Source organism: Colletotrichum acutatum (assembly GCF_030867785.1).
Source record: "Colletotrichum acutatum strain CBS 112980 chromosome Unknown BDZ83scaffold_157, whole genome shotgun sequence".
NCBI classification, from domain to species: Eukaryota; Fungi; Ascomycota; class Sordariomycetes; order Glomerellales; family Glomerellaceae; genus Colletotrichum; species Colletotrichum acutatum.
The window spans coordinates 52,603-80,470 of NW_026849151.1; the positions used below are offsets into that span (position 1 = coordinate 52,603).

At 51.7% G+C, this 27,868-nt stretch overlaps 12 protein-coding genes across 12 annotated transcripts; 8 read left to right on the forward strand and 4 right to left on the reverse strand.

Annotated features, from left to right (window-relative positions):
• Positions 1-46: 46 nt before the first annotated feature.
• BDZ83DRAFT_723826 (short-chain dehydrogenase/ reductase) lies at positions 47-817 on the reverse strand (the record flags this gene model as incomplete). Its single annotated transcript, XM_060512605.1, has 1 exon — positions 47-817. One exon carries the CDS (start codon positions 815-817, stop codon positions 47-49), a length of 771 nt encoding a protein of 256 aa, XP_060359158.1.
• A 465-nt stretch (positions 818-1,282) lies between these two features.
• Positions 1,283-2,218, reverse strand: BDZ83DRAFT_590665 (capsule polysaccharide biosynthesis protein; the record flags this gene model as incomplete). The annotated part of the gene is made up of 3 exons (XM_060506356.1): positions 1,283-1,571; positions 1,611-1,996; positions 2,063-2,218. 3 exons carry the CDS (start codon positions 2,216-2,218, stop codon positions 1,283-1,285), a joined length of 831 nt encoding a protein of 276 aa, XP_060359159.1.
• A 2,148-nt stretch (positions 2,219-4,366) lies between these two features.
• On the forward strand, positions 4,367-5,791 carry BDZ83DRAFT_656794 (histidine acid phosphatase; the record flags this gene model as incomplete). The annotated part of the gene is made up of 1 exon (XM_060510905.1): positions 4,367-5,791. The coding sequence occupies one exon, from the start codon at positions 4,367-4,369 to the stop codon at positions 5,789-5,791; it is 1,425 nt and encodes a 474-aa protein (XP_060359160.1).
• A 69-nt stretch (positions 5,792-5,860) lies between these two features.
• Positions 5,861-7,718, reverse strand: BDZ83DRAFT_110175 (uncharacterized protein). The gene is made up of 6 exons (XM_060501083.1): positions 7,086-7,718; positions 6,867-7,026; positions 6,604-6,796; positions 6,364-6,537; positions 6,123-6,315; positions 5,861-6,061 (listed from the first exon to the last, which is right to left on the reverse strand). Exons 1-6 carry the CDS (start codon positions 7,605-7,607, stop codon positions 5,930-5,932), a joined length of 1,374 nt encoding a protein of 457 aa, XP_060359161.1. The 5' UTR covers positions 7,608-7,718; the 3' UTR covers positions 5,861-5,929.
• Positions 7,719-9,101: 1,383 nt separating this feature from the next.
• On the forward strand, positions 9,102-9,734 carry BDZ83DRAFT_110219 (uncharacterized protein). Its single transcript, XM_060501084.1, has 2 exons — positions 9,102-9,286; positions 9,381-9,734. The coding sequence occupies exons 1-2, from the start codon at positions 9,276-9,278 to the stop codon at positions 9,649-9,651; spliced, it is 282 nt and encodes a 93-aa protein (XP_060359162.1). The 5' UTR covers positions 9,102-9,275; the 3' UTR covers positions 9,652-9,734.
• Positions 9,735-9,817: 83 nt separating this feature from the next.
• BDZ83DRAFT_590653 (high-affinity methionine permease) lies at positions 9,818-12,066 on the forward strand (the record flags this gene model as incomplete). The annotated part of the gene is made up of 8 exons (XM_060506354.1): positions 9,818-10,070; positions 10,122-10,189; positions 10,270-10,537; positions 10,609-10,871; positions 10,928-11,021; positions 11,085-11,396; positions 11,449-11,701; positions 11,763-12,066. 8 exons carry the CDS (start codon positions 9,818-9,820, stop codon positions 12,064-12,066), a joined length of 1,815 nt encoding a protein of 604 aa, XP_060359163.1.
• Positions 12,067-12,765: 699 nt separating this feature from the next.
• Positions 12,766-13,101, forward strand: BDZ83DRAFT_590628 (uncharacterized protein; the record flags this gene model as incomplete). The annotated part of the gene is made up of 1 exon (XM_060506352.1): positions 12,766-13,101. The coding sequence occupies one exon, from the start codon at positions 12,766-12,768 to the stop codon at positions 13,099-13,101; it is 336 nt and encodes a 111-aa protein (XP_060359164.1).
• Positions 13,102-13,423: 322 nt separating this feature from the next.
• On the reverse strand, positions 13,424-13,941 carry BDZ83DRAFT_639455 (uncharacterized protein). The gene has a single exon (XM_060509426.1). It carries the CDS (start codon positions 13,925-13,927, stop codon positions 13,772-13,774), a length of 156 nt encoding a protein of 51 aa, XP_060359165.1. The 5' UTR covers positions 13,928-13,941; the 3' UTR covers positions 13,424-13,771.
• A 2,342-nt stretch (positions 13,942-16,283) lies between these two features.
• Positions 16,284-18,099, forward strand: BDZ83DRAFT_590661 (phosphate transporter; the record flags this gene model as incomplete). The annotated part of the gene is made up of 2 exons (XM_060506355.1): positions 16,284-17,793; positions 17,846-18,099. The coding sequence occupies 2 exons, from the start codon at positions 16,284-16,286 to the stop codon at positions 18,097-18,099; spliced, it is 1,764 nt and encodes a 587-aa protein (XP_060359166.1).
• A 1,865-nt stretch (positions 18,100-19,964) lies between these two features.
• BDZ83DRAFT_639458 (salicylate hydroxylase) lies at positions 19,965-21,710 on the forward strand. The gene is made up of 6 exons (XM_060509427.1): positions 19,965-20,409; positions 20,472-20,938; positions 20,990-21,050; positions 21,106-21,301; positions 21,363-21,441; positions 21,497-21,710. Exons 1-6 carry the CDS (start codon positions 19,990-19,992, stop codon positions 21,621-21,623), a joined length of 1,350 nt encoding a protein of 449 aa, XP_060359167.1. The 5' UTR covers positions 19,965-19,989; the 3' UTR covers positions 21,624-21,710.
• A 1,200-nt stretch (positions 21,711-22,910) lies between these two features.
• Positions 22,911-26,068, forward strand: BDZ83DRAFT_639461 (uncharacterized protein). The gene is made up of 3 exons (XM_060509428.1): positions 22,911-23,189; positions 23,914-25,577; positions 25,633-26,068. The coding sequence occupies exons 1-3, from the start codon at positions 23,083-23,085 to the stop codon at positions 25,683-25,685; spliced, it is 1,824 nt and encodes a 607-aa protein (XP_060359168.1). The 5' UTR covers positions 22,911-23,082; the 3' UTR covers positions 25,686-26,068.
• A 173-nt stretch (positions 26,069-26,241) lies between these two features.
• On the forward strand, positions 26,242-27,490 carry BDZ83DRAFT_639462 (uncharacterized protein). Its single transcript, XM_060509429.1, has one exon. It carries the CDS (start codon positions 26,359-26,361, stop codon positions 27,391-27,393), a length of 1,035 nt encoding a protein of 344 aa, XP_060359169.1. The 5' UTR covers positions 26,242-26,358; the 3' UTR covers positions 27,394-27,490.
• The last annotated feature ends 378 nt before the right edge of the window (positions 27,491-27,868 follow it).

Sequence of the window (27,868 nt, forward strand, 5' to 3'; positions counted from 1 at the left end):
TTGGCAAAGTCGGTTGGAAATTGGAAACCAGGTGGCGTGGCCCCCATCACCATGCAATCAACTGGCCGGTCTGCGTGACCAGTTTTCCGGACGTGGACTCACGGCTCGCTCCGTCGATGACCTCTAGAACGCCAGTAACGGAGCTCTCGATCGTGTCAAGCCGGTTGAGATCAAAGTTCCACTGCTTCGCAGCATCTTCACCCATGGACGTCCGTACAAATCCTGGGTGAACAGCCACACTGACCAAGTCGGGATGCTGTATATGTAACGATTTGACCAACCAGTTGAGAGCAGCCTTGCTGGGGCCATAAGCGCCAGCAGGAAGAGGCTCTTGTTCTTCGATGGATCCAAGCGATGATGTGATTCCGATGAACTTGGCAGGGGGGCCGTCTGCTCCTTGCGGTCTTTCCAAAAGCGGCCAGAGGCCTTGGAACACCATCAAGGGTGCGATGGTGTTGATTTCGAATGCGCTCCTTAGTTCGTCGGCGGTGGTCAAGACTGAGCGCGATGCTGTGGCGTTTACGGCGGCGTTGCTGATGAGAACATCAACCCGGGTAACGGCGTCGCCAGTCGCCGTATCAAAGGCTTTGCGGACGACAGCAGTGTCAGGGGCGATGTTGAAGTCAAGCAACATGACGAAAAGCTTGCTGCCGTTGCCCTTGTTTACATCTCGAATGCTGGACTCCAGTGAAGAAGCAGCTCCATCGTTTCTGACGGAGGCAACAACTGTTGTAGATGGCCTCGCTAACAAGGTCTTGACTAGGCCAAGGCCAATGCCCTTGTTGGTACCAGTAATGACATATACGGTGTTCGGCATTATCGTGCGGACAGCGACAATGTTGGATGCAAAGATTGCAAAGTACTGCGCTGGCTTATGGATGAATGCTCGTCCGCGACGCAACTGATCGGAGCGGTAGTTAGTAAACAATGGATGCGACGTGGTGATGTGTGATAAGGTCTGGTAGTAAGGAGAGTGTGCGGGAAAGAAGAGGTGATCGGCGGGATCATGGCATCCACTCTAGATAAATACAATGTTGAAGGATCAGGCCCCAGGGCAAGGGGTCAAAGAAAACACGTGAATCCCTTAGGGCCAATCCATCGACCATATGAGCACCTCACGTCAGCAAAGAATGCTGGTTGCGTGATACCCAATTTTACATGCGCATGTCTGTATTGCGTGCCGCACCTTCCGATGTTTCTACTTTCCATCCTTATGCTGTTGTGAGCTGTCTCTTTTTCGACGCGTTCAAGTTGGGATCGCACGGAAACTCTTCGCTAACGATCAAAACAACAGATTGGCTTTCTCATGCGCTGCATCCAAACCACCAGCAAAACCATCAGCGATTTTCAATGCTTCGAGACGCTCTTCCTCAACCTTTGCCCAAGTCCACTCTCCGGAGTCATTTGCCTCTGGTGTGACGTCTGCAATGGAGCCTTCAGGTTGGTCTCCCGACGAAAGAACACCTGCCGCCTGGAAGAACTTCTGTGGTGGCACAGTGAGACGGCCGGCTTTGACAACGCATTTCGAGATTGCTGTCGCGTAGATGAGAGGCGATGTCTGAGCAATTTTGCTTTCATCTACTTCCTTCCATGGCTGGTAGGTGGGCGACTTGCCCTCCTTCCGCTTCTCGACAAAATGGGTCACAATGTACAGCCACTTCTTATCCCAGGTAAGGACTCTGCTTTGCATGTCAAAGGCAGCACCAGGCTTGATTTCCTTCTTGAAGGTGCATGAGGTGCCTGCGAGCAGAACCTGAACACCTTTCTTGTACTCCTTGTACAGACCGCCATGGATTGCTTGAGCTCTCAGGGCGGCGAGAAGGTCCGTCCTTGCAACATCAAGGTCAGAGAAGTAGGTGCTGTTTGACTTGTGCAAGTTGTAGTCGGTCTCTAACAGAGCAACGCGAGAAGGTGTGACCACCGGCTGAAAGATAGCGCCGGGTTTGCGCTCAAAGAGTCCATTCTTGGGCCACCAAATGTGGCTGAACACACGAAACTGACATTCAACATTAGGACTGATTTGTCTATATGGTAGTCAATTATGCCCATAGCAGCAACTCACATGCCAAACAAACGGGATCCTCTTCAGATTCAGATACAGCAGTGCAGCCGTGACGACTCCCCATGCTGTCTGGGCTTTGTTCGAGGCGACAGATTGCACCACCTGCTCGAGGATCCGACGAAGGCACGGCTTAGCAGCCCCCAGCACATCTGTCATTGTTCCCCGTAGCGTGGAGTTTATCATGCCGAATTCTTCTGTAGAAGGTCGTGGAATGTAGTCAGGTAAGTAAAAGCTAGACTTCAGGCTGAGCGGGATGGCCACGGAATATATTCAAAGCCTCGACGTGGCCACACGAGTCAGTCGGTTAGCAGTGTTGTTGTAGCGAGTCATTCACCTTGAATTGATGGGCTCGGATACTCTTATCAAGAAAGGACGTCGCAAGGCGCTGCCTAGCGCGCGGTATCACAGTCATTAATTCTAGGTCCTCTTCAAGACTTGATGATTTTGTTCTCGCAAAATCCAAGTTCTGTACGGCACATTTGAGAAGGATACTACGATTGATTTGCTACTTTAGATCTCAAGGATTGAGTTTTGTAAACTACATCTAGTAAGCAGTATTGCGCATAACATCGCCTGGATGGCGTGTTCTTCTGGAAGAATGACCTTGTCGGGATCCGTAAGTACCCCGAATTCTGATCCGGAGCTGCTCGCCACATGTGGGCCCGTTCGGCGCCAAAATCTCGATCGGGTCCGATCCGGATTGGAGATATCTCGGCCGAGCTTGCGGAACAGGGCGTTGGAATGCCTCGTGTGCAACGAATCATTGAGAAAAAGCCTGCCTTATCACTCTCATTGACCAAGACATAGTCGACATTATTTCCTGCTCAAATCGCCTTATCATCTTTTTCGAGTGATGATGTGGTGTTCTGTGGAAACGCAAAGAAGTTCTCCGGTTTCGAAATAGAAGACACCGGGTTAGGTTACTGGCGCCATGCTGGTCTCACCAACTTCGCAAGCCCCGTCTTTGGAAAAACGAGTTGTGGCAGTTCCTTGTCCCATGAAATCGCTTTCAGGAAAGTTTGAAGAATGTTTGGAGCTTCAATATCTGAACCTAGGTAATGGTTCTCACTTGAGGAGCAACGTGTAAGGCGAGTCTAAGTTTCCTGCATGTCCAGTCAGCGGCACTTATCTACCGGTTATGAGGCTGCATGTCCGGTGGAGGTTTGGCTGCGATCGGTGTTTTGTAGAGAATCGCGCGAGCGTGAAAGACAATCTTCTGGTGCATTCCTCCAATTCTAGTGCAGGTAGCGAGCACAGACTCCACGTGTACAAGTCATTACTAGTTGAGCAGATCGATTTTTTCGGAGGTCCATACGGATAGATGAACGAGCGTTCGTCCTGGTTTGTGTCTTGCAGAGCAAATAAACAATGCACTAATCATCCGAGGAGAGACAATGTGCTGCAGATCCAGCTGTGCGTGCTCTGCATAACCCTCGGGAGATTTCCTCGCATCTCAGACACACCATCAATGACCATGTTGCTAGACTTTTCAGCTAGCTGAACACACACACGCACACCCAAGGTGGTCTGGATTCGGCCAGCTGTCTAGCTCCCTGAACACAAGGACGGGTAGCCAGGATGACAGCACGCTACACGCGTCAATGAACTTGAGCGTATTCGTTCCATCAGGCTGTTGTCAAAGCACGAGCAGGAGGTAAAGGGATCATCGCCATCGGTAGTCCGTCTGCACCGCGCCCTGTCGTACCCAAGTTACTTCCGGTCCGCTGAGCTGACGCTCCACGCGGCCAACGGACGCCCCTGACAAGTGCCGTCATTTAGCGGCACAACGCATCGGCCGAGGGCCCAAGTGCCAATCATCAGCACAGGCTCATTTCGGTAGAAGTCGGTGTGGTTGCCAACGGAAGAGCCGCAGCGCTTCGACAGAGGCGATCTTCCCACCCTCCATGACGTAGAAATGGCCAGGCACAGGCCCAGCAAGTTCTCCCGTCTTGGCTTTGAGCCGGCTTGCCGATTGTTCGTGGGGAACTTAAGAGCCCCATCCCATCCACATTGCCAATTCGGTCCAGCCAGTCGCCTAGTTCGAGACATTTGCTATTGACGTCAACAAAACAGGGAATCTAGTGGCATAAGAGGCTTACCACTTTTTCCGGCTCCTCAATGATCTCACTAATGGCTGGACGTAGCTAGAAGCTATCCAAATTGGACCAAAACGTCAACACAGCGCAAGCTATATGAGCTCTGTGCAGCTGCCCAGAATGTTTAGATGATTTTAAGTTTTGCTCCACACTGATTTCCATCTCCAAAGTGCGGACTTTATCACATCACAATCGTTTACGCGACACAATGGCTCGCCAACAGAGTCTGAGCTCTAGGCTCATTCAATTGCTGCCTTTCGTTGCCTACTCTTCGGCATCAGCACTGTACTCTACCTATAGCTTCAACCCGTTGACACACCTGGGAGGCATTGCCCCGTACTTCGAATCACAAGACCCTCAATCATCGCCCGACGCGCCACAGGGATGCAAAGCAGAACGTGCAGCTTACCTGGTGCGACATGCAGCCATTTACGCAAACGACTTCGACTTCGAAGAGTACATCGAACCCTTCCTCGAAAAGCTGGGCAACAAGACGAACATCGAATGGAGCAAGATCCCCTACCTGAACTTCTTGTCGGGCTGGGATGCACCGGTATCTGAGGCCGAGGCCGAATTTTTGACACGGGTCGGGAGACTTGAAGCGACTCAACTCGGCGTCGACCTGGAGTTCAGATACCCCAACCTCAGACTCCCCAAGAGAGTATGGACCTCTTCCGCAGAGAGGACAGAAAAGTCTGCTGAGTCTCTCGTGCGCGGGCTCGAGACCGACGACAACACCATGAACGTGGTCAGCATCTACGAATCGGAGGAGTCAGGCGCAGACAGCTTGACCCCTTACAAGGCCTGCCCGGCTTACTCTTCCTCTGCGGGCAGCAAACAGTCTGCCGTCTACCAGGAAAAGTTCACAAAGCCCATCATTGCCCGCTTCAATGACTTGGCCCCCGAATTCAACTTCACCACCAACGACATCTTTGGCATGCAGCAGCTTTGCGGATACGAGACCGTCATCCGCGGGAAGTCTCCTTTCTGCAACCTGGAGCTCTTCACTCCCGACGATTGGCTCGCCTGGGAGTACACTGAAGACGTCCGCTACCACTACAACGTTGGTTATGGAGCTGAGGCCTCTGGATATGTCGGCCTTCCCTGGCTGAACGCCACCGCAAACCTGCTCATGGGTGACTCAAGCGACGAGGACATCTATGTCAGCTTCACTCACCGTGAATTGCCTCCCATGGTCATCGTTGCGATGGGTCTTTTCAACAACTCTGAGTTTGGTGGCAGCGAGGCTTCTATCAACGACACCATGCCGCTTGACCGCATCAACTACCGCCGTGCATGGAAGGCCTCTAGCATACTGCCGTTCCTTGGCAACATTGCCGTTGAGCGTCTGAACTGCACCGGCGCCTACGGGTACGACAATGGCGATTACTACCGTGTGCTGGTCAACAGCGCACCTCAACCCCTCCCCGACTGCGCTGATGGCCCCGGCACTTCCTGCTCCAGGAAGGGATTCGAGACGTATTTGCAAGACAGAGTGGACCAGTTCTCTGGCTTCTCCGAAAAGTGCGGTGTCGAGTACAAGAACAGTACCGACGTCTTGTCGATTTACACAGATGCCGCGGTTGGCAATGGAACCACAGTGGGCAAGCGATATGAACCATTCCTCAATTGAATGTAGCGTAGGATGGCCTGTAATCATAGTACTAAATAATGTTTCATACTTCACTCGATATCCAACCTTGTGGAACTCCACGTTATTTACTTCCTTCTTTGTCCCTGATTAGCCAGCAGGAAACTGCATTTGATGTTATCACTGGCGTCTCACACCGAACACCATGCGGGTCATCCACGAACGCAACCAAAGCCACAATCTTCGCGCTGTCACAGCATATGACAACATGTAAAGAACAGTCCGGTCGGTGACTCTAGAAGTGTCAATCATCTTGTAGTTTTCTAATATTAGCAATTGCACTCTTGTCGATTCATCATTGCAAGGCGCTTACCATTGGATTCTTGCCCCCGCTCCTCTTCACCCATTCAAAGGCCCGAGGTATGACAGCCCCTTCATACTTGTCACAAGCCTGTGTTATGTCGTCCTCTTTCACTCCGTTCGTAGTTCTTGCTGTCTCTGCTAATCGGACTAGTAAAGGTAAGGCATCGGCAGTATCTCGCATGGCTTGATTGCCGCCCATTCCCCTGTGGATGTCAGTCCCGAAACTTTCTATCGTCTATGGGAGGGTTCACCTCGAAGGAAACATTGAGTGCAAAGAGTCCCCTATGAGCCATATGTGCGGATTTCCAAGCCGTTTGTCATCAGCTGATACAACTGATTTGCGCCAATTCATCGACGGACGGGAGGACACTCGTGGTGCTCCATAGTACATCTCTTGACCCCTGAAGACTCCAATTATGTCTTGACTATGCAGAGAAACATGTAAGCAATACACTTCGGACTTAAGGCCGGACTTGCGGAGACACCCATACTGTTTCGGAGACCAGTCCTCAAAGAGATGGTCAACAGCATCCCACTTTTCTGCTTGAGACAAAGATTCAAAGCTGCGTGAGGTTATCATGCGGTTGACAAAGAATCCAACACCGAGCATGCACGACGCTAGCTCTTCGTCATTGTCTGCATCCACATTTCCAAGACGAGCTGTCATATCACCAGGCAAGTAGACTAAAGAGACAATTATCAACACCAGGTTCCCACTGAAAAGGCTTAAATAGTTGTACAGGGATTAAATTACCTTGGAAATACAACGTCTTGCCATCGTGTAAGGTCGCTATGGGCGAACTGAGATCTGGTGATAGCCGGCGGCAGACGGACAATGGAAGATCGCATCTAGTTAAAAACGACCTAAAAGAGGTCAACTCCTCAATGTTGTTCAGTCCTAGGAGTTTATTGATCTACCATGAATCATTGATTACCAATGGGCAGGAGGGGGCGGGAATCGTTGGTGAGTTACCTGCGAGTTATTGCCATCAGCAGCGATCAAAATGTCGCAGACATCGGAGGTGCCATCATCGAAATTCACCTCGACTACATCGCGGCCGAAATCTGGACGAATCATACAGCTCTCGAATCTCTTTTGATAGTGAATCTTGCCCATTCTGTTGAGCGGCTCGCGAAGAATATCCTGGAGGACGACGCGGCTGATAGGTGAGGATTGTGTATAATTCGGGTCTCTGCCTGGTTCGAACATCTTGCGGAAGTGCTTGTCGTACAGAATCGGTGCCTGTGATGCTGACCTGCCAAAGTGCTTGAAGATGGAGTCGATATGGTCCTGGTCAAGGCATGCCCTCATGCCTATGAATGTAGCTTCGCCTAAGCGGATCTGATAACCTTCTCTCTTGGAGTTCTTCTCTTGTCTTTCATAAACCTCGAATTCGACATTGTGTTGAGCTAGCCCGTTGGCCAAAAGGCTGCCAGCGAGGCCCCCGCCAACAATGATCACTTTGAAAGGGGGATGTGTAGCGGAATTGCTCATTACGGAGATATTTTGATCCAGATGATCAATGGAAAGTAAAACGGCTGGAATTTGAACACTTGCTGTTACTGCCTTCAATCAAAGAATCTGTTGCGACCTCTGCTGACAGCCTACTCTCCAAACGTCTCGAGGCAGAAGAAAGCCGATGACTTGACTCTTAATATTGCGAGACTACAGGAATTCGGTAGCTCATGTGCCCGAGACTACCGCTTCGGCCAAGAATGTTCACCGAGTACCGAAGCCAAATGCCTAATATCCCAAGACTTGCAAGGATCCAGATCATCTGATATTCGACTTTGCAAACTTCCCCGCTGCTCCCAATTGGCAGGCCACATCATGAGACGAGTGTTTGGCCGGCATGATTGGCCGCAGCGAAGCTAAAATGCGAGACGGGACGAGAATTGGTGTCCCGAAAGCGGCACTGAAGGCGGAGTTTCAAAAGCAATGGTAATTCGTTCGAAAATGATCGGTTACGTGGTTGATGGCATTGTCCCAATCCCCGTTAAGCTTCATTCCTTACATTCCTTTCATTCCTTTACCTTCCTTTGGAAACAAGGCACTGATGCTCCAATGTCAGTTACTGGCTATAGTGTAGAATATGGCTGCTAACATGCAATCTGATGATAGCTTCACTGTAGAGCTCGTGGGTGTTGATGGTAAAAGCTGGGTAATATACCGACAAGAAGTATCGCTCATGTTAGTAAGTGGGTACCTGGCGATAGCCCGCGGTTGTCCTGAATGTAGGACGCAAGAAACAGTCTGACTCGTATGCTTCAAAAGACAACATATGCCAGTCATCAATCTCCAACGCGTTCACACGGAACGGCAGGAGTATAGAAACTTGGGCTCCAGAGGCTTTGTTTTCGCATGACCGAATAGATTGGCTGCAGCCTATGTAGCTCAGAAATGTTTTGCCTAACAGGTCATCTCTTGACACAGCATCTACTCATATGAACTCTTGTCTCTACATGCAGATTCAGGTTTACCTACCCATACTCGATGTCACGCAGTCCTGTTGGCGCCCATTCACTAGAGAGAATTCTTATTACCAGCATACTCAAAGCCATAGCTTCAATATCATTGATCTAGACCTTTCATTTGTATTGCAGTACGTAATGAAAACGGATCTGGTGTGGAAAACTTGGTAATACCTGTACCAACATGAACACCTCGACGCTATTGCGGGAGCTTTCGCTGATAGCGGTAGTACATGGGTCATCGGCGTCGGCCGCAGGCCGCTGCAACCCCCATGCGTGGATATCCTAACATTCACCTGCATGTAGATTCTCGTTGTGCCGGAGTTCATCCCCTTCTTGGCGACGGCTGAAAGGTGAGGCGATGCAGCACGCAACTTCGACCCCTACGCGGAACTCCCGCGCGGCGCATGGAGTCCGGCGTTGAATTGCGCCATAACCACTAACGCGTTGTTACGTATCATTTTTACTACTTTACGGTCAAAAAGGAAGTGGTGATGGTTCCAGGTGCCGACCGTCGGCCTACTGTCTCCTATCTCTTGTAAAATACCCGACGACCAAATACCGTACATTACAGAACAATTGATGATGGGAAAGTATCATTTTCAAGTAATATGAGGTTTACAGACAGGTGTTCGACTCCAATACACCTCCAAGTCACGATGGCACGGTAACATACTTCACTTTGAAGTCAATGCCATTTTTGTACGATCTTTGAAGCTTAGGGTGACCGCGCTCAACTTTTGTTTTTTTCTTCATTTTCCCATAATTTCTTTCTTCATGTTGGCTGACCGGGAAGATTCGCCATGCTTGCGACAGTTGTTGTCATCGTCAGACCCTGTTTAGCCCCTTGGTCCCCCACATCGGAGGCTGGTTGTGTCATCCACCCCTCGGATGTTGAAATCGGGAACGGCCCGTTAGCGAACGTCTACCAGATCACCACCCAAGCTCGTCGGCATCGAGAGCGGATGAAGACCGCAATGTGTCCAAACCTCTTCGGATGGCAAAAGTCAAAATGCAAGGATAAAACTTTGCGGGAAGAACGAGAGGCCCTTGGTTTAAAAAGGTAGGTGGAAGCCAGCACGATTCCTTTGATGAGCTCACAGTGCAGCACCCTTGATCGAGACCTGCCCGTCTTACACGTCTTACACCGACGGCTCAACTACACCGGAAGATTAAATTTTTGAGGCGCTACACTCAGCCCTACCCGTGTCCTCGCGTCTTGGTACTCGTTCAATGGCTTGGCGACGTCCGTTTGGCGATCGCGCTAGCGCGCAAGGGACGGTTGTTGGAGGCCAGCGAGAGCAGATCTCAAACGGCAGCACACAGTACGTCGGCGAGAAAGGAGGAAACGATGCGCCTCCCACCTATCAGGATGCTTCTGGAGCGCCTGTCGAGAACAACTCGCCTCTAGGATACGATGTTGGCCCTGTCACGATCACGCTTCTAAACATCACGATGATGATTGGCGCGGGTATCTATTCTACTCGTAGGTTCGACCGATTCGATGTTTTGCACAACCGTTACTGAATCTATTCAGCGGCTTCCATCTTGAATGGCACTGGCTCAGTCGGTGTCAGCTTCATCTACTGGACTCTTGGATACTTGGTACGTTCCTGTGGTATTTCAATGACTACAAGTAACATGTTGCCCTGGAGGGAGTAAATGCTGACCATCTCTACCTCTAGTTGTGCCTTGCTTCCGGAGCTGTCTATCTCGAATTCACAGCGTACTTCCCTAGTCGATCAGGATCTGAGGTTGTGTTCCTCGAACAAGCCTTTCCCCGCCCAATGTGGCTCTTTCCAACTACCTTTGCGGTCCAGAGCGTCATTCTCTCTTTCGGAAGTGCCAATGCCACCGTCATGGCCAATTACCTTATTGCCATTTCAGGACATGAGGGCACTAATTGGCAGATCAAGGGCACTGCACTGGCTTGCTACAGTTTGGCCACACTGAGTGAGTTTCCACGTTACCAGACCCTTCGCATAAATCCGATATGGCGTAGTTCATCTACTAACCACCTGCAGCGCTGGTTTTCAACACAAAGTATGCATACTGGTTCTCCAATGGCGTCGGAATCGTGAAGATTTGTACCTTGCTCTTCGTAATCATTACTGGATTTGTCGTACTCGGCGGTGGCACCAGGGTTGAGAACCCAACCGCCAATTTCCAGGATGCTTGGTCAGGAAGCAAGACAGCCAGTGCCTATGGTATGACCACGGCTCTTTACCGCATCATTTTCTCCTTCGGTGGCTACAACAACGCCTTCAACGTTGCCAATGAGGTCAAGGTATGAGCCATGATGCCAGGCGAGAAATGATCCCAGACTGATCCAGAACTCGTTAGAACCCTGTGCGATCCCTCAAGATCTATGCGACAGCTGCACTGACGACTGTGTACATTTTGTACATGTTCGCCAATGTCGCGTTCTTTGCCGCCGGTAGGTTGCCCAAGTCTTTAGGATTGAGATCTTGGCATCATGTCTAACGAAAGGATGCTACAGTTCCAAGAGAACTCTTGGAGAAGTCCGGCCTTACCGTGGCAAGCTTGTTCTTCACCCAAGTCTTCGGCAACAGTGGCAATGTTCGGGGACTCAACTTCCTTATCGCACTAGCTTCATTTGGAAACATGATTGCAGTTATTATCGGACTATCTCGACGCATCAGAGAGTGTGGCCGACAGGGCGTCTTGCCGTACACGAGATTCTGGGTTTCCACCAAGCCCTTCGGTACTCCCCTTGGGCCTTATCTCGTAATCTGGTCTCTCACCGCTCTGATGATTCTCGCGGTTCCTGCTGGAGACGCCTTCACCTTTGGTGAGTTCTATCGCTCAGCTGGCGTTCGATGCAGCAGACTGACTTTGATTAGTGAATGACCTCGGAGTTTTCCCGACGGCTGCATTCAACTTGGCCATGGCTGTGGGAATCTACGTCGTTCGCTGGCGCCGAAGGAAGGCCAATCTTCCGGAGCCTGAGTTCAAAGCCTGGCATGTGGTTATCATTTTCAACATCTGTATTCAGCTCTACCTTCTCATCATGCCGTGGTACCCCCCGGCAGGTGGACAGTATGCCGGCGACGTCAGCTTCTGGTACGCGACGTACGCCGTTACTGGTGTTGGAATGTGAGTGGGATCCTTCCCTCATATCTGCTTCTTGAGCGAACGCTAACCCTAGGACACACAGACTCCTTGTCTGCGCTGCCTACTACTGGCTCTGGGCATCCCTTCTTCCCAAATGGAGAGGCTACAAGCTGAGGCAAGAGCTGGTCAGCTTCGATGACGGGGCTCAAAGCAATCAACTCCGGAAGATTCCAAACGCCGAGCTTTCTGAATGGGACAGCACTCACGATGCGAGTGGTCGCCTCATCGGGACATCTGCCGATGAGGTTCTCGTGCAGGAAAAGGGGGTGCGCGTTTCCTCTGAGGGAAGCAATTCCGATACAGGCAAACAAGTCCCAAATGTAGTGAGAGAAGCTCACAACGTCTGAAAATGTAGCGAGGAGTGTGAAGGAACTGATGATTAGCGGATGTACACAAGCCACATGCCTGCTGAGGTGAACAAGCTACACTTCTTGGCTTTTTCATTCAATACTATCATGAAATTTGGTCCATATGGACACATCGTTCTCGCAGACTCAGACGGCAGTCAGCGATAATTAGCATAAGATGTAACCCCCTTGCACCTGCAAATTAGAGCACGTTGAATCGAAGTCGGCAACAGACACGCATTTGTTTCCCTGCTGATTCTACCGCTTGTGATGCAGGGCGACTCTTGTTTCCCTTTTGCAGGTTTGCCAAAACCTCAACATACTTTCAGTGTCTTGGCGTCAGCTCAAGGAAAGGCCCTAGGCGAATCGCAATTTCCTCATGTTTCCCCCTGCTATCAACTACGACAAGGTATCACAATACCGCGTTAGGCTGCTATGTCATCATGATCCTGCGTGCCGCTAGGCCAATCACACAAGCGGCGATCGCTACTGCATGCGCCCGCCCTCGGCTTGTGTGGCTGAATGACATCATGCAGCTCTCTCCCTTTATCAGAAGCTCGAGACAACAATCAAGGTGTTCATTAAGAAACTGGTTTGACTAGAGGCATCGCAGACATCAATTTGGAAAAAACCGACCGGAACTCATTCTCCAGATTCACAAACACCAGCAACCTGTGACCAACACCTCACCTCTTCACAATGTTGAGCAACGCTATCCGAAGACGGGCTCTGCCGTCCGTGATGGCGGCCTCACGTCCAATGCCTCTCGCCGCACGTGCAACCGCTGCTTCCGGCGCCAGATTTCTCAGCGATAAGCCCGGCCTGGAATCCACGGATATCAGGGACATTGCGGACGCCAAGAAGACAAACCCACCCCAGCCGAAGATCTCCAATGCCAGCGTCAACGGAGAGAAGCTTACGGAAGAGCAACAACGCGAGGTGGATGAGCACAACAAGGACTTTGAGAAGAAGCATGACTCAGCACCAGCTGCTGAGGACGACAAGGTCGACAAGAAGTTTTGGTCGAATAAGTAAAGCTGGCGGTAGATGAAGGAGCCAGCTGGACCGAGCCTGTGTGGAACAGCCATCTCCTTGTTGGATGCATGATTTTTCGAATACGCTGCAGCAGTTGACTATGCTATGGAATACCTTCAATGTTTACACGACGTTATATGTACTAGTAGTTTAGGTGATTTACTGGCGGATGTGGGTCATTTGTTGATCGCACCGGGCAGAGCCATGAGGTGCACGTGAGTATATTCACCTTCCATCGCATGTCTATACCTCGAATACAGCATGAAAGGTACTTGATTGTATTTTTGCTCCTTCGCCCTCAACAAGTGACTGGAAAATAATGGCTGAGTGGTCAAAGGCGGGGGCCTATGTGACGATGCCTGGGCAACTCCTCCATTACATACCATCGCCTAACCTTTTGTTCGATTACCCATCGGCGAACCCCTTTTCTCCTCTTTCAAACCGCTTTCATCATGCCTGCAAAATTTCATCAATCAGCAATGTCATTCATCAGGTTCCGTTCTAATTGAGTGCCTCACGGCCAAGGTCCGGCATCACCTCAGGTACGAAATGAAAGCCTCTCCGAGATCCCATCTTCGAGAATCAATGCAAATTACCTTACACATCTGCGCTTTACGGTATGATGGTAATTCGAGTCAACCTGACGTTGTACTCGGGTTAATTCGGCAAATCATTGCTGCAGACTAAGTAAGGTACATGTAGGTACCGGTAGTGAGTTGGCGGACAATCCCGCGTGCCAAGACTGTAAACGAAACCCATAGACAGCCAAGCGTTTGACATTGAAGGGAACGAGTAGTCGACCAGCGGGTAGCTTGGGTCCAGTCATATTGGATTTAGCCGTCTGCTTTCCGCGATTCAATCAGGGTTGCGTAGTTCCTGTAGCATCGAAACTTTCTTCACAAATCACATGTGGAATGCAGCATCTCAAAAGTAGAAGAAAAGAGCCTTGGTCGGACAAGTTATCGTTGAGTTCTCTCTGCAATAGACTCCCCCAGAATGTAAATCATCGTCATCGACTTTTATTGCACGTATACGTGGTACACCTCACTCTATCTGAGGTACAGCTACGCGGTAAGCAAGTTGATATTTACCAGGAGGTCGCTCACAGAATCACATCTGTCCTCTACTGAGGCTGACCCTGGAGGAAACTCTGGAGCATCCCGTATTACGTGATGAAACGACTGCCAAGGTTCACTCTATTAAGCTTGAATGAAGTAAGGTTGCAAAATAAACAAATGGTCCGATGTTGATCAAACCGCATCACGCCGAGATAAATTGCCGGCCTTGGCATATGGGTTGTCAAGTGCCAACTGAAGTTATTCGGTTTGAGAGTTCAGCTTCTGAGGCTTATTTATAGCAACGCAGCTGATGAGGGTCCAGACAGCGCCAAGAGGTAACCCAAACAGCTCACGCCAGCAAAGACTAATATCAACTTCGAAGGTTTGAACGCTGATCACGAGAGTTCCCCTCCTCTTCAATGTCTTGGCGGTGCCCAGCAGTGGCTACGTCCAATGAGCTTCACGTCTCAATGAGCGTCGTGATTGCCTGGTTGCGACCCCAGTGCTGAGCCACTTTATAGTCCATACTGAATTATTGCGTGGTATCAACTTGCAGTCTTAGTAAAGCTGCCTGACTATCGTCATGACGCGATGTATCAGACTCCAGATTCGTGGATACCTCATGATCTTGGGGGTCTTGGCGGGGGTTGCATCGAAGGAGGTGCCGAAGATGTTGCGTTGCACTGAGTTAGAAACGTACCGCGCACTTGCTGTCCATTTTAGCTAGGTACTTACCTACTGTACGAGTACTTCCATGCTTCTCAGTCCCAATTCCCTTCAACTCTGAAGTCTGAGTTACTCATCATGGCCACTTTACTTGAAAAAATACGTCAAATGTATAGACTACCTAAGATTTTCGGAAATCCGATTCAGCACCTTGAAGCATTTTAAGACAACGATGCAGTCATCCAGAGGCGTAGACATGCCAGTAAGGGCTCAGGTAGCTAAAGGGTGTTGGCTGGGGCATTTAGACCATTTTTCTCGAACATCGTGGGAATCTTTTATTTTTATTGCCAAGAGAGGCAGATCAGCAGCTTCAAGTTGGTTTTGTGTAGACTCGCTAATCCTCGTAGCACAGTCTTGGCTGGGGCTCACATCTTCTGGCAGAGCATCACTGCGTGACTCGTGCGGCGCTGTCGCCCAACGCCAAATAATCTGACCGACGGAGCTCTTCCAAAACCCAGCCGGAGGAGGCTTGGCCGCTTGCCTCGGTTGCCAGAGAGGTAGACCGAACGCTACCATACCAATGAACCTCGGAAACTCCTCTTCAGAGAAGGAAGAGGAAGTGCAAAAGAGGGAAAAGCTCGCGTGTCCTCCTGCCCAGTAGATTGCCACCGTGCTCTCAGAGAAGCAAGAGGGCACGCGACAGCGGGCTGATGTCGCGCTGCTAGCGTCAGATCGCAGGCTTGGCGACATCACGACGAGGGTTGAGAACTTGAGCAGAGACTCAACAGAGACACAGAGAAATAAGCCATGCTCGATCATCGAGAGCGTATTGAGACGACAACGTGCTCTCACAACCCGCTCTGACTGGCTGGATTCTCCTGACGGATCTGTTTTTGGTACCTTGAAAGCCAAGAGGGCCAAGTCCTCCAGTGGCACCCGCTTCACCAATCTCAGCTCGCTGTGTGGATGAGCGCAGAGCTCGGCGCAGACTGGGCATCCGTCAAGACATCCACCGCAATGGGTCGAGGACTCGCGACACTGACATATCTGGGCAAAATGCCATCTTGTAGCCTACCGAACAGTATTGAAACCGACACGTACCGTTGAGAAGTTTTTTTTCCTTTCCCCTCCTCTTGTAACCAAGACTCAAGCTGAGGCGACTATAGCCAAGGACTCCAAAAACGTGAACCCTGAAGGGCTTGCCATCGACGCGGTGGGGAAGGAGGAGAACAGCAAGAGGTTCGTCCTAACAATAATGGCGATCTGTCGTTATAAAGATGGTGGCGTTCCAGGGCTTTCAACACCTTGACAGAGAGGCCGGCAAGCCATCCTCCTTCGAGCTCGCCTGCCTTCGAGCTTTCTCACCTTTGTTGGTGAAATCATCTCCCACCATCTGTACTCTTACCTCCCCGATCTCCCTAGCGGAAGACAACAACACTTCCCAAGTTAGCCTTCATCATGGCTGTCCTTACGCAGTATGACTGGATCATCGCAGTAATCACTCTCGCCTTTTGTGGCAGCTCCATCGGGAACGGGGCAAACGATGTCGCCAACTCATATGCCACCTCCGTGGCAGCCAGGACCTTGACCATGCCACAGGTCGGGTTTCTCTCTATGTGCACAGAGTTCTTCGGTGCCGTTGTCCTCGGCTCCAAGGTCACCGGCACAATCAAGAACAACATCATCGAGCTCGACCGGTTCCGCACGACACCTTCCACCCTCATCCTCGCCATGGGCTGCGCCGAGTTCGCGAGTGCTTTCTGGCTGCTTGCTGCCACAAAAGTTGGATATCCGGTCTCTACGACACAGACCATCGTCGGAGCGCTCGTTGGTGTTGGTATTGCCGCCCAAGCCCAGGTTTCATGGGCCTGGAGTGACGGCAGTGTCTCCCAGATCGCCGCATCCTGGGGCATTGCTCCCTGTATCTCAGCTGCGTTTGCCGCCATCTTGTTCGGCAGTCTCAAGTTCACCGTCCTGGAACGCGAGAACTCTTTCGAGAAGGCTATGAAGGCCATTCCTTTCTACTTGGCGTTCACGGCGGCTATTCTCGCTCTCTTCATCACGGTCGAGGCCCCCGGTGCACCGTCGCTTGAGGAACTCGGTGCTGGAACAGTATGTGGTATCATTCTTGGTGTGTTCTTCGGCATTCTTCTCCTCTCTTACATCTTCTTCGTACCCTACGTCCACCGAAGACTCGTCAAGGAGGATACTCGCATTCGCCTCCGTCATATCTTCCTCGGACCTCTCTTGTACATGGAGAACCCGCCAATCTACTTGCCTGCGAAAGGAAACGAAGTCGTCATCGACTACTATGCGAGCGCCCACGATGATTCAAACGCCACCAACGAAGGCGATATCGAGAAGCAAGCGGTCAAGACCGAGGGTGGCAACGACAGAGGCGAGAAGCTGGTCGGGAACGATAGCAACTCTGATGCACCCTCCCCCGTCCCGATGTCTCTAGAGGACGTTGAGCGCGGAAAGAAAGGACCAGAGAACCCAGCAGTTGTTCAGCGATACAAGCGCATGCCTGAGCCCGAAGAGCGCTTCCTTGCCCCGACCGCCCACCTCCCTATCCACAATCCTAGACGCATCTGGAGCTTCATCAAGTACTTCTTCCTGCAGGGAGTCACTCGCGACTGCGTCACGCACGCCTCGTCCCAGCTCGCTGCCATCCACGGCAAGGCCAAGAAATACGATAACCGCGTCGAGCACTTGTGGACCTACGCGCAGGTTGCCAGTGCGATGATGATGTCCATCGCCCACGGTTCCAACGATGTTGCAAACGCCGTCGGGCCTTGGGTCGCTGCCTATCAGGTTTACATGACAGGCGAAGTCAGTGAGGAGGGAGAAACTCCGATCTGGATCTTGGTTGTCGCCGGCTTCTTGCTCGGTGCGGGTTTCTGGTTCATGGGCCACCACATTATCAAGGCAATGGGAAATAAGCTCACTCAGCTTTCGCCCACAAGAGGTATACCAGTCCCCTATCGAAGATCATTCCTTGTGACTGACACCGCTTTCAGGATTCGCCATGGAACTCGGCGCTGCGATTACCGTGCTTTTGGCCAGCCGTCTCGGTCTCCCCGTCAGTACCACCCAGTGCTTGACTGGAGCTGTTATTGGTGTGGCACTGATGAACTTTGACGTTGGCGCTGTAAATTGGCGCCAGGTTGCTTTCATCTTCTCGGGCTGGATCGTCACATTGCCCTGCGCGGGTCTCATCGGTGGTTTGCTCATGGCGATGTCGCTCAACACTCCCCAATTTGGCCAGGGCTAAAACCGTTCGACGCAATCTTGCACGAACAAGGAGCATGGGAATGGCGTTGATGGTTTAAAGTGGGATACTCATGAATCGGGGCTCACGTAAGAGGCATTCGATGACAGAATCATGCCTCGAATATCAATTCAATTATGACAAAAGTTTTCATCTTGCACGTCGCTCTCGATCGCTCCTGTATCAACACGGCCCTCGGTAACTTCAATGTCTAACGATGTTGCAACCATATGCTGATTGCTCTCAGCATTGCATCTGAGTTACCTAGACAACCACCACAATGGAGGTTCTCGGTACCCGACGAAATACTTACTTCCTGTGTAGATCCCTAAACTGATGCTTATTGGTATCCGAGCCATGGGCTTCGTATCTATGTGGTACTATCAATTCTGTCTACTTAGATTGAGGGAGCCACCGAGCCAGAGATACACGGGAGTATATCATAATCCATTTTTCTTTCATCTATCAGCCTATTAGTATAATTACTTGATGTTGGAGAGTGCCGAACTTCTGATCTTAATAGTGAAATATGGTCTCTTTAAAGTGCGCAGAATATTTCCAGGCTATGGCGACTGCCACACATCAAACAGAATGGTTGGGCTTCGCGGTAGATGATGTACCTACTTGTCTTACAGCCGCTGGCTCTAACGTTTGATATCGTCATGCCGAGTGCTAGCTTCGGATACGGGTACATTTATCGCATTCAATGGAAGCATAAAAATTGTCAAGAATCTACCTTGAAATCCTTGAAAATGACCATCACAGCTCAGAAGCCGAATGATTCGTTGCCAGAAAGTTTGTTTCTCTCGATGAGAGAAACAACCAGTGAAGTGGTCAACAGAGCGAGGGTAGTTACTTAACTGCTTCACGGAGGGTATTGATATTACTTTCTAGGATACCATTGTTTAGAGCCTTTTTGTTGTCAGATGGAATACTAAGCGCTGGATTGTAGAGCTCATGAGAGGCGGGTAATGGTACGTCGGATAATCAACCACAAACTAATACTGAGTTCCCAAGACAATGATAGTTTGGTAGCTTCGGAACTTCCTAAACGTTAGTCCAAACTAAATGCGGTTCCCCTATTGCGTGCAACATTGCCCAGAAGAGTGTCCGTCGCGTACGCTGGTTGGCCAAAGTGAACATCGCATCGCCAGGCATTGCCTGTTCATGTTGTTCATTGGTCGCAAAGTCTGGGGTCGAAACATTCCCAACACCACACCACTCGCTTTCTGGCGGCTTTGGCTAGTCTGATGACCAAAAAGCCGTGCGATAATCAGCCCGAATGTGAAGAACTGCGCCCGATCGATACATCGACACTGTTCGGATGCACTGTGATGCGGAAAGACGGAATTAGACAGCGCAAGAAGATTGCGGTAATTGCACCAAGTGGTGAGCGGGCCGCGCACTTCTTGCAGATAGGATCTCGGATGCTAGCCGAGACCCGGCCCGCTGGGACTAGGTGATAACCAGTACATTCGTCATTGGCTGACTTACATGGAACATCCATTGAGGATGCCCAGTTTGGGGATCTTCAATAGGTTATCGAGGGATACTGTTGGCGGCGGTTACTGCACCTAATCCCGTAGCCGCAGCGCGGACGAGACAGTCTCAGAGAGCTGATGGTTGTTATCGACGACACCGCGAAAAGCCGCACGCACGGGACGGGATGGGGTAGAGATGGGATGGGAGGGTGTGGTGATGCTTCATCTGACAGGTACCGCCCCGACAACGATGACGGTCCATGAGTATACATATCGCGGCAATCTCATCTTTGTCTGTCTCTTTTGTTTCATCACTCACACGCCATCGAACTGAGCACTCTTCTACTTCTTTGACCTAAACAACTTTTACGATACCCCCTTTGACAAGCTCAATCATCATCAAACAGACAACATGGGATCTATTCCAGCTGGTTGGAGGCAACTTGATGTCGGTGTCGTCGGCGGAGGCATCGGCGGCATGAGCGTCGCCATCGCGCTGCGCCGGGCCGGACACAAGGTTACCATCTACGAACGCAACGATTTCGCGGGTGAGGTCGGCGCCTCCGTCTCATGCGCCGCCAACGGCACCCGCTGGCTGCACGAGTGGGGTGTGGACGTCGAGAAGGGCGATCCCGTCGTCCTGAAGAGCCTTATCAACAGGGACTGGAAGACGGGCGAACCCGTCAGCGTGTACAGCCTTGACGACTATGAGAAGCGCTGGGGATATGTCTACAACATGTTCCACCGCCAGTACATGCACGCCATGCTCAAGGACACGGCGATGCAAGAGGAAGGCGAGGGCATTCCGGCCAAGCTATTGGTTAACCAGAAGGTGAGATACTCCCCTTCCAACCTAAGCATTCTTCCAGCGGCTAATCAATCTCACCAAAATAGTGCAAGAACATCGACCTGGCCAGCGGAAAGGTGGAGTTCGACACCGGCCTGACTGCAACACACGACCTCATCGTCGGCGCAGACGGCATCGGCAGCGTGGTGCGGGGCCTGATCGGTGTCAAGCCGGAGAAGCGCCCGGCCGACTCGAGCTGTCTGCACGCCAACGTCCTCACCGAGGACGCCGTCAAGGCCGGCCTCGTCGACTACTCGCAAGACGCCGCGCTCGAGTACTGGGGCGGTCAGGAGGGCAAGTGGGACAAGATCGTCCTCTCACCCTGCAACGGCGGCAAGCTGCTGTCGTATTACTGCTTCTTCCCTAGAGAGAAGGGCGACTACGTGAACCAGGCTTGGGGCGTCGAAGACCGCCCCGTTGAGGAGTTGCTGGCGCCGTACCCTGAGCTTGACAAGCAGGTCCTTGCGCACCTCGCTATTGGCAAGGATATCCAGCCCTGGCGTCTGTGGATGCAGTAAGTTATCCAATCATTTGCTCTCAGTTCATGATTCTGACTTGAATGCAGTGACCCTTACCCTTACGTCAATAAGGACATGGTTTGTCTGTTGGGTGATGCGGGACATCCTGTAAGTCAACGACCTATCCATTCGATGCGAGACCAATTCTAATTGAAGCCTCCAGATGATGCCTCACCAAAGTCAGGGTGCATGCATGGCCATTGAGGATGCCGCTGCTCTTGGAATTCTTTTCCACCCCAAGTACTTCAATGGAGATGTCAAAGACACCTTGGAAGTCTACAACACCGTCCGTCTGCCCCGCGCCACGCGTGTGCAGTCCGCGGCTGCTAAGGCCGCGTACAACATCAACGAGCGTATTGGTAAGCTCAATAATCCAGACGGATCTACTTAGAAGACGACCAGAAGCTCATTCCCATCCAGGTTTCTCAAACAACACCAGCACTAGCACATACAAGGTTGCGGATGAGAGAGCTAAGCTCACCATTGAGGAGATGAACGGGTAAGTTTAACAGCTTCGAAACTCCTTTCTCTCATCATTGCTAACGACATGACAGATACGACATGTACAAGGACATCGAGGAGGTCATTGCTCAACGGTCGGGGGCTCCCTTTACCCAGAAGTTTATCAAGGGCCTGCCCATAGGATTGGAGCTTTCTCCTGGCGTCATCGTTGGGCAGTAAATGGCATGGGGGTTGCAAAAGCTTGAAGCTGCTTCTTTTTATTAAGTCTTTGGGCATTAATTGGAGTTTTGGGTCGGGGAGGATTGCGATATGTTCATAACAAATGATTCCTAATATTCAAATTGTATAAATCATGATGGGCCGTGCTTTGTGTTATGAAGAATTTGTGCCTAACGTGAACTAAAAAACTGCAGGGTCATGAGAAGCCGAGAAATCGTCTGACGATTCAACGCGCATCCTGCATCTCCCGCCGAATCTAGATGCACACTCCGATCTATCCAATCATCCTCTCAGTGAGTGACTGCAGGAGGCTAGGTTTATTCTTCTTCTCGACCCTCTCCTGCAGAGCCTCCATGCTTTAGCTTGCAACGCGAGATATCAGAAACCGTTTCCCCCCCAATGACCACCTACTTAGTCAAAGGTGCACAACTTTGATGCATGCACAACTCGGAGGCCATCACATCTGATGGCTACGTTTGTTCTCATCCACCCATATGTCAGTGGTCCTCGAGTCGCCTTTCTCGCCTCAAGACTTCGACAGCCTCACCCGACGTTGGTGAATCTCCTCCTTCCCAGATTTTCAACACCACCCTCACAACTAAAGAGCGGTAGAAACGGCCGCCGTCAATGTTTCATGCAGCCAAGGGTGCTTCATGCAAAGGGCGGTGGAGGCGATCGCCAAATGTGACTGCATCCCCCCTGCTGATGGATGAGATATCCAAGGATGTCCAAGGATATCCAACGCGAACTGCGCTAAAATGTCACTATGGGGTGGATCTCGAAAAGAATTCTGCAGGTGTCCCGAGCTCCCGGGGGGAGAAGAATGCCATATTTAGCAAGGGTGCGTGAGAAAATCTTCCAATCTTTCCCAGGAGCCCTGGACGCGGTCTTCCGGCGAGGCGACGACGCGATGCCAGCGGTGAAGAAAGAGGGCGGCACGCATAGAGGGCGGTGATTGTTGATGCGACTCGCGAGCTTTTTCTTTGGTGCCCAATGTTTTTTTCGACCTTCCATTTCGTTTAATCTTGGTTCAGGTTTAGTTGGCCAGCCACTTCGGTGGGCCGCACCACCACCCCTCGGCGACTTCAGAATGTTGGCCATCGAGAGGTTCATGGACGGTGGACGGGCAATATCGATTACTTTGATTTGCCATCCCGACTGTCTCGGTGGATACCATATGAATACTGAGCTTGAGAATTGTGAACATGGTTATCTCGGGCTGATGAACCGACGAGCACATATATATGGGCATCAAGTCCAGCGTTTACATTTGCCTTTCTTCTTTCTTGTTTCCTCATCTCTGTTTGGTCACGACTCACGACATCTGAGACCTTTGCATAACTGCTTCTCCGTCTAGCAGTTGCTTTTCATTTGGCGTGACGAATCTCGCTTTTGGTTTTCCCGTCTTCTTTTTTTATTTCCTGTTTTCCGAAATTACGGCCGTTGATACCCCCTCACAATGTCTCCCGCACTTTTTGAGTCTCACCGGAGAACACCCTCTGGTCAAGACCCCGAACGTCGCAAGTCTGGAAGTGGTTTTCTCTTCCTCAACAACCGCTTCAAGAGGTACGTTTTGTTTTGTTTACTTCAAAATTGTTTTCTCTCTTCTTTCAGTTGTCCCGGCCACGATATCCTGCTTCACCGCTCTTCTTTCTCTCTATCCTCTGCCCATCCCCCTGCAAGCATCGCTCGCCTCGACCCCTGCTTTTATGCTGGACCCTGAAAGGGGTCCCGCTTCGACCGGACCGGCTGCAACAGCGGGCGCCGCGGCTTTGAACATCTCCACCAAAGATGCGTGCCCCTCCAGTTGTTCAACGGTCCTGCGACTCCAGCTCGACGAGTTCGTCGTCTTGCATGTTTGACGTGTCTGTCGCGGCTCCAAACAACAACGTCGACACCCAACCGAACCCAACCCACCTCCAATCAGCTTCCCTCTCTTACACGGGTGTTCGTAGTCCGCCAACACCACCCGAGGGTGACGCGCCTGATGACTCCTTTACCCAGCATCATCACTGGCAGGATCAAGATGCAATGACGGAAGACCCTCAAGGAGGGCGCCGCTCTGCCAGCGCAATCGTGAGGCATCCTAAAAGAGTGTTGCCGCCGCGGCCGCCGTCTGTGCCTTTGCGAATATCCTCCCTTCGGTAGCGTTCCTTGGTCTTTTCTTGCTATGCCCTCGCTTCCCATGCCATTCCAGTACTGTATCAGCTCCTTTTCGAGGAATCTATACCGGCACAAGTTGTTTACTTATACCAACGTTGGATGAGACTTCATACTAACAAGTAAATAGAGCCCCAACCACAAAGACCACCAACGAAAATGCCACCTCCAGCCCTCCCACTCCGACTTTCGGCCCCGTCAAGGATGGCTACTTCATGAAGCGTTCTGACTCCTCTCAGAGTATTCCTTCTCTGGTCCAATCAAACACCGGCGATGAGGTCAAGAGACCTATGACTGCCATGCCCGGCCGTGAAAAGTCCTTCCTTGGCACCAAGGAGCCTGCCGTCCCCGCCGTCCCCTCTATTCCTGACGAGAAGGTCAAGCCAACGACCGTCCCCGAAGAGAAGGAGGAGAACACCTCTTCGGCCCCCGCCACCACCGAAGCCGAGTCCGCGAAGCCCAAGGCCGTTTCTGTAGCCGAGACTACCAAGACTGCCGAGGACGACGCCGACGAATCCTCTTCTGAGGATGAGGAGGAAGACGAGGAGAAGAACGAGACCGAGGCACAGGAGCCGCAGGGTGCCCAGCTCGCAACTCGCGTCGCTATCCTCCCTCCTCGCCCGGCTACCCCCGAAGCCGATAAGAGAATCTCCTACCACGAGGATTCCGACCTTCACATCAAGGTCCGCGACTCAAATGGCTCGCTCATTGTGTACTCCGTCCGCTCCGCCGCTCTCGCATCCGCTTCCCGCGTCTGGAAGGAGCTGCTCGCCAACAACACCTCCAGCGTAATCGAGCTCCAGTCTCCCGCCGACACAGCCAGCGGCTTGGACGTCCTCTTCTCCATTGCCCACTTCAAGTTCCACGAGCTCCCCACCATGCCCAACGTCGGCGATCTGTACGACCTGGCCCTTGCTTCCGACAAGTACGCCGCCACCCACCTGCTCGTCCCCTTTATGAACGACTGGGTTATCGCCCTGAACCGCCACGTTCTCATGGCTGGCGCCCGCAACGACGAGGACAAGACCCTCGTCCTCAGCTGGGTCTTTGGCGAAGCCCGCTGGTTCAGTCGTGTGCTGGCCAAGGCGGCCTACAAGTCCCGTGTCGGACCCGATGGTGCCCTTCAAGACTCCAAGGGTCGCCCTTGGAAGGACCAGCCCATCTCGGACGAGGTCATCCGCATGCTTACCGCCATCCGCGCCGAGGCCATTGACAAAATCATCAAGGCTGTCAGCAACCCTGTCCACCGCCTCCTGAACCCCTCTTGCTACCCCGGCGAGGAGATTCGTTACTGCCACGCCGGCACAGAGGATGGCACCGCAGAAGACTGCGAACAGCTCCTTCTCGGATCCGCCATCATGGGCTTGACCAAATCGAAGCTGTGGCCCCCTCCCGAGCCCGCCAAGATCAAGGTCAGCGCAGTCGACCTCGCCAGGGCTTACGGCGAAGTCCGCATCCGTCGCTACCAGACTCCCGGTCTGCGCTTCAGGGACAGCTCGGCCGAGGGTGCACCCGTCGATGATCCTCACGCCAAGTGTGGCTTCGGTCACCGTGAGGTGATTGAGAAAATTCTCAACACGCCTGCCAAGATGGCGTCCAGCGTTGTGGGCCAGTTGATTACCAGAGCCAAGAAGTCTGGCGCTTTTGGCGAGGAACTTTTTGCCGACTTGAAGGAGTACGTGCAGGATGGCGGCGCTGCTGTTGAGGGTGAGGATCTGAAGAGCGATCCCCTTCACTACAAGCAAGTACGCGTTAGAGCCAACGGTGTTGCTGAGAACAAAACCCCGGCTGATGGTAAGCACATGTCAATATCGCTGAACACATTTTCACGGATGCTAATATCTCACAGATGATGACGATGAGGACGACGACGATTCCAGCTCCGAGAGTGACGAGGAGTAGAAGTTTCCTTACATGAAGCCTGCCGGTGGGAATCTGTGATAAAAGTTTTACGTATTATGGTTTTGTCTTTCTATGATGTGTCCAAGCATGATTCATTACGAACAATACCCTTAGAATGTGTCTAGATCTAATTATATATATCTCCTTTGTTGAATCAATTTGAGCACCAGGTAATGATCACTTTCAGAGCTCTCCCATTGCACGGCTGGCCATCTTATCATTTCCCTAGCTAGGGTTGCACCTTCATTTAGATCGTTACTGAAAAGATTTGTTCCATCAGCCGATCATCGGATGTGTCTCATCAGCATAAAGGCTAGACCAATTGAGACCGGCAGTGTGATGTAGACTGACGGCATGTAGAGTGAGACTGCATGAAGTTGACGCAGACGTGTGTGATGTCGAAGCGAGGAGTGAGAGTGAGAGTGAGACTCAGTCGATCAGGGGCTGATTGAGTCTGGAAGTACGTACCGCCCTTATGTAAGGAGGTGGTGTAAGTAAGGGAAGGTGCATGTATGTCATCTGTCATCGGAGGGGTTCCTTCCTGCTCCTGACTTAAGTTCAATTCAAATTGTTCGCCAGCCTTTCATCGGCGTCTGTCATACAAATTCAGCATCTGCACTTGCGTGTATTCATCAGTGGAAAACTTGCTTGAGTTAATCAATCGATAAACGAGATGCCGCGCCCCAGATTTGCTGAGGACGCACCAGAGCCAGATACGCCCCAGGTTGCCACTCCTACGGCCCAACCTGTCTATTCTGATGCATCAAGTTCCTACTGGCCACCAGGCTGGAACTACAACCGCTATCGACATGCAACCGCGGACGATGTGACATCTCTTCCCGTAGACGAATTGCTGAAGATGCAGGCTGGATTACGGGATGTCCTAGGAGAGGAAGGTGTAGGGCAGTTAGCGATGCACGTCTTTGAGGAGCAACAACGCGATGCGGAAAGATCTGGCGACAAATCGACTGCTGAGACTGCAAAGAAGCCGGCGGTCGAGTACATGCCCCCGAACTGGCTGAAGCATTGGAAGCAGCGCCACGAAGGTCAGACGTGGGGAATGGTGGCCTTCCGAACTGCCTGCTACGACGACCAGGAACAATGGGAGACCTTCGCCAAGCAGGTACGGAGAATCGTTGAGATTCCTTTTCAAAGAGATGCAGATGGAGTCGATGTGCCAGAGTACTTCAAGGAAGCCGAGTCTACATTCGAGATACGATGGGTTGAGGATCCGGCCTTCGCTGGTGCCACCGTCGATGACCTGCGCGACAAGTTCGACAACATGAAGTCCGATCTTCCAGCCGGGTTTTCGGAGAAAGTATTTCTTGTCGCCTCTTCGGCTGTGGTATCATCCGTACTGGATTTGGGCGAAGGCGACCGACCGACAGCCAAGTCCAAGTGGTGGCGGGCATCCGCACCATCTTTTCTCGCGGTCGCCGCAGACACGGATCCTGGGTTGGAGGAGGGTCACGAAGAGAGGGAGTGGTTCAAGCCAATCTTCAAGGTTGCCGCAGAGACGATTGTCGAAGAGTTTTGGTGGCTCCTTGACTCGGATATCATGCCCTTGAGAAGGATCACGCGAAGTATTCGGGGCTTGGAAGGTCTAACGGATACCGAGACGGGCACCTCTGGAGGCGAGGATTTGGGAGACGTATGGTGGTCTACGGCACCGTCTCCGGAAAGAATGCGAAAGCGCCGTAGATTTTAGTCAGGATCCAATTGTTGGGAAGCGCACGATTTAGTAGATATGCGAAATGTAAGGGAAGGCGATTATACTGGCAAAGAACTATCCCTCTACAACTCCGTTTTCTCTGACAATCCCATTACCCTTCTCAATCTTGGAGAGTCCACACCAGGCCATCCGATAGCAACGCCTCCCACTTCAGACTCGGGCACTCCCGTCTCAATAGGTCCGGCTCCGTTCCTTCGATAATGAGCGACCTGGTTGGGGTCGGACTGGCTGAAGGCATCGGCCGTCGCCCGTGCTGCGAGTGACGCAGCGCCCTGAACACAGTATGCCACCCCAAGCTGCAGATTGGAGCAGTCACCTGCGATTGCCTAATGTCTTCTTGTGAGCAACTCAATGGTTCCCGGTGAATCCTAAACTTACAGGGTTCCATGCACGAAATTGTTCGAAAGAAATCGCAAACTTGTCCTGGACTTTGGCGCAATAGTCTCCGGAC

Coding starts and splice junctions, on each gene's coding strand:
- BDZ83DRAFT_639461 (XM_060509428.1), top strand. CDS start 23,083: ATGTCTCCCGCACTTTTTGAGTCTCACCGGAGAACACCCTCTGGTCAA. Junction 23,190..23,913: donor CTCAACAACCGCTTCAAGAG/GTACGTTTTGTT, acceptor ACAAGTAAATAG/AGCCCCAACCACAAAGACCA. Junction 25,578..25,632: donor GAACAAAACCCCGGCTGATG/GTAAGCACATGT, acceptor AATATCTCACAG/ATGATGACGATGAGGACGAC.
- BDZ83DRAFT_639462 (XM_060509429.1), top strand. CDS start 26,359: ATGCCGCGCCCCAGATTTGCTGAGGACGCACCAGAGCCAGATACGCCC.
- BDZ83DRAFT_110175 (XM_060501083.1), bottom strand. CDS start 7,607: ATGAGCAATTCCGCTACACATCCCCCTTTCAAAGTGATCATTGTTGGC. Junction 6,797..6,866: donor CAAGACGTTGTATTTCCAAG/GTAATTTAATCC, acceptor TTGTCTCTTTAG/TCTACTTGCCTGGTGATATG. Junction 6,062..6,122: donor GCGGGGGCAAGAATCCAATG/GTAAGCGCCTTG, acceptor GAAAACTACAAG/ATGATTGACACTTCTAGAGT.
- BDZ83DRAFT_639455 (XM_060509426.1), bottom strand. CDS start 13,927: ATGACTGGACCCAAGCTACCCGCTGGTCGACTACTCGTTCCCTTCAAT.
- BDZ83DRAFT_639458 (XM_060509427.1), top strand. CDS start 19,990: ATGGGATCTATTCCAGCTGGTTGGAGGCAACTTGATGTCGGTGTCGTC. Junction 21,051..21,105: donor TGGGTGATGCGGGACATCCT/GTAAGTCAACGA, acceptor TGAAGCCTCCAG/ATGATGCCTCACCAAAGTCA. Junction 21,442..21,496: donor ACCATTGAGGAGATGAACGG/GTAAGTTTAACA, acceptor ACGACATGACAG/ATACGACATGTACAAGGACA.